Raw genomic sequence first — 2747 nt, 5'->3', positions numbered from 1 at the left:
ACAGCTTCACTATCACAACCCACCAGCCCAGAGCAGTGTGTTTGGGTTTAGTAGCATGAGGATGTAAAATACTGGGTGGTTTGACGTAGACTCCAGACAGGGACACTCAGGAGGTTTTCACTTCAGTTCAGTGGCTGACAAATTGACTGATTTCACCAAGTTCAGAGCTACTAACGGTTTGCAGTGACTTGATTACGATTTATATGATATTTAATTACCACTGGAACTGATCAGCCGCAAGATTAAAACTATTGGTAGGTAAAGTGAATACCATTGATGATCTTGTTAAAATGTAATGTTCTGCTTCGAAATGCTGAGTCCTTTGACACCCACTTAAACATTAATCAGACTCCTCCATAGCAGCATCACTCCCCGACAGAAACAACCTCCCCCAGCAGGACAATACACCCTCCCACTTCTCAGGAACTGCTCAGGAACGACTCAAAGAGCACGCCCAAGAGTCCAAGGCGTTGACCTGCCCTCCACACTCCTCAGATCCTAATCTGATCAAGTATCCAACGCATGGATGCACATGAACAAGCCCAAATCCATGGAGGCTTCACCACAGAACCCTGAGAACCCAAAGGCCCCACATGAAACCTACAGAGGTCCTATGGGCCAGAGCTGTTTTGGCGCTATGAGGGCACTTACACTATATTAAGCAGGTGGTTTTAATGTTGGCAAATCTACGCATATCAACAACAGAAGGGTTAAAAACAGAAACACTTCCGTGTATAATGCAATGCAGTTTGACAGAACAGAACCACAAGCTTCAGGACTGTCAGACGTTGGCATGTTGTCATACATCACTATTATTATTACGTTCCGTGGTACTTACATCGAAAACATAAAAGACTAATGGGTAACTAGTAAAAACCAATAATGGGTGTCAAAGGACTCAACATTTCGAAGCGAACACTACATTTTAATAAGATCATCAATGGTATGTTCTCGGTCCGTCGTGCCTTCACTGCATTTGGGAAGACTGTGTTTTGTCACAATGCCCCTTGGTCCTGGAGTCTGCTGCAGAAGACGCTCAAATCGTCTGACCTTGTTTCTTTGGGGGATTTTAAAGTTTTGTTACAGTCTGTAAAAACAGAAGTCTGTAGCTGCTTCAATTGAGTTGTCATGTACTGTATGTAGTTCATGTATTTATGCCTTGTAGTGATTATATATTATTTTTTCTATTTTTTGTGTTGTATTGTTGTAGCCCTGGTTGCTGCCCTCTTGGCCGGGGCTCCCTTGCAAAAGAGATGCCAATCTCAATGGGACTCACCTGGTTAAACAAAGGCAAAAAAAATAAAAATAGTTGTACTATGTAGTTTTACCTGAACGTGTCAGTGAATTTGATGATTCGATCCTCCCTGACCTCATCAAACATTTAGCTATGTTGCAAATAGACTTTTACAACTTCTTAGCACAAAAAATGAGAATCAAAAGATGTTCCCTGACCGGGAATCGAACCCGGGCCGCGGCGGTGAGAGCGCCGAATCCTAACCACTAGACCACCAGGGAAGACGTCATACCCAACGCTGTCGATTTGAGTTAACGTGTGTTCCCGGTACGTTTGACAATACTGTTCCACCTGTACAGAATTAAACGACCTTAAACGCTGAGTCGTGTATTTTTGTCTACACTTTGGTGACTCGAATCAGGAAGCAAAGTGCTGCCCCGTGTGGTAATGCTGACAAACGCCACATTTTTTTTTCTTCTTTAAGTTGCCTCGACTGTTTCTCTGTTCAGCCACAAGGAGCCGAAATGAGCCTCAATCTCCCTACTCTTGATCAGGGCACTTTCTGCCATTCCATTCACTCAAGGATCCACAGGAAGTCACTCTGCTGCTCCTCCGCTAGGTGGTACACACGTGTGACTCCCACAGTCCTCCATTGTGTGTCTTTACGCGGCAGCAACAACTGAGTCTGCTGTTACGCGGAACTTGTGCACTGATTGACAACACCAGAGCCTTCACAGTCACATAGGTTCATTCTGACTGCGGACTTTTGGAAATCGAAAGCAACCAGAGCAAGGGGATTTCAGCGGGAACACTGTGAGTACCTTCTGACGGGAACCTAAGCCAACAAAGTTGTAATTAAATAAGTGTGTCCAGGTCTTCTAATTGTTGATCACCTTTTTGTTGTTACTCACAGGTTCAGCATGTCCGCAAAAGACATAGTGAGGCGCAACAAAACAGACATACACACGACTTTATGTGGAGATTATAGATTAATCCTCAACAAGGTCCATGAGAAGAATCTGATAACTACACGGGAGTACAACAATCTAAAGAGCATCAATAAAGAAGATGTGGAGGGACACGTTGTTGAGCTTGTGGATAAGATCATGAATAAAGGAGAAAAGACCTGCCAAGATTTCCTGGACCTCCTGGAAACCGACGACGTCGTTAAATCGACCTACCCTCTGCTGAGCAACATGCGACTCCATTACGCAAGACGTTTGCCTGAACCTGTCCAGGTGTCCTCGGTGCGCACAGGTACGTAAACGCACAGAGCTGACACTGCACTCTGAGTTTTACGTTTGGATGTTTGATTCTGTGTCACTCTGGTGTCCTCAGAAATGCCTCTGGTACAAGACAGCAAGAGGCCAAAGATGGTGAGTTGTTAATGCTGAAATAAAACAGTGCTGCAGAGTGGAAGGACTTGTTTAAAGACACATACTTTATCTCAAAGATATTCATAGTTTTATCTCAAAGCCTGTCGACAAACTTGTTATTAGCCTGTCCTAACACA

At 44.1% G+C, this 2747-nt stretch overlaps 1 protein-coding gene and 1 non-coding gene across 2 annotated transcripts in view; one reads left to right on the top strand and one right to left on the bottom strand.

Moving 5' to 3' along the window:
* Positions 1-1443: 1443 nt before the first annotated feature.
* On the bottom strand, positions 1444-1515 carry trnae-cuc (transfer RNA glutamic acid (anticodon CUC)). The gene has a single exon. It is a non-coding gene; the product is annotated as a tRNA-Glu (tRNA).
* A 455-nt stretch (positions 1516-1970) lies between these two features.
* Positions 1971-2747, top strand: part of LOC103375119 (caspase-8-like) — a 2439-nt gene continuing 1662 nt past the window's right edge. Inside the window, exons 1-3 of the mRNA XM_008305323.1 lie at positions 1971-2047; positions 2148-2491; positions 2573-2610. Of these exons, the coding sequence (XP_008303545.1) occupies positions 2155-2491; positions 2573-2610 (375 nt within the window). The 5' untranslated portion in view covers positions 1971-2047; positions 2148-2154. The remainder of the gene's footprint in view (positions 2048-2147; positions 2492-2572; positions 2611-2747) is intronic.

This window comes from Stegastes partitus, unplaced genomic scaffold (genome assembly GCF_000690725.1).
Source record: "Stegastes partitus isolate 25-593 unplaced genomic scaffold, Stegastes_partitus-1.0.2 Scaffold2475, whole genome shotgun sequence".
NCBI lineage: Eukaryota > Metazoa > Chordata > Actinopteri > Pomacentridae > Stegastes > Stegastes partitus.
This window is presented reverse-complemented; position numbering and strand designations above follow the sequence as displayed.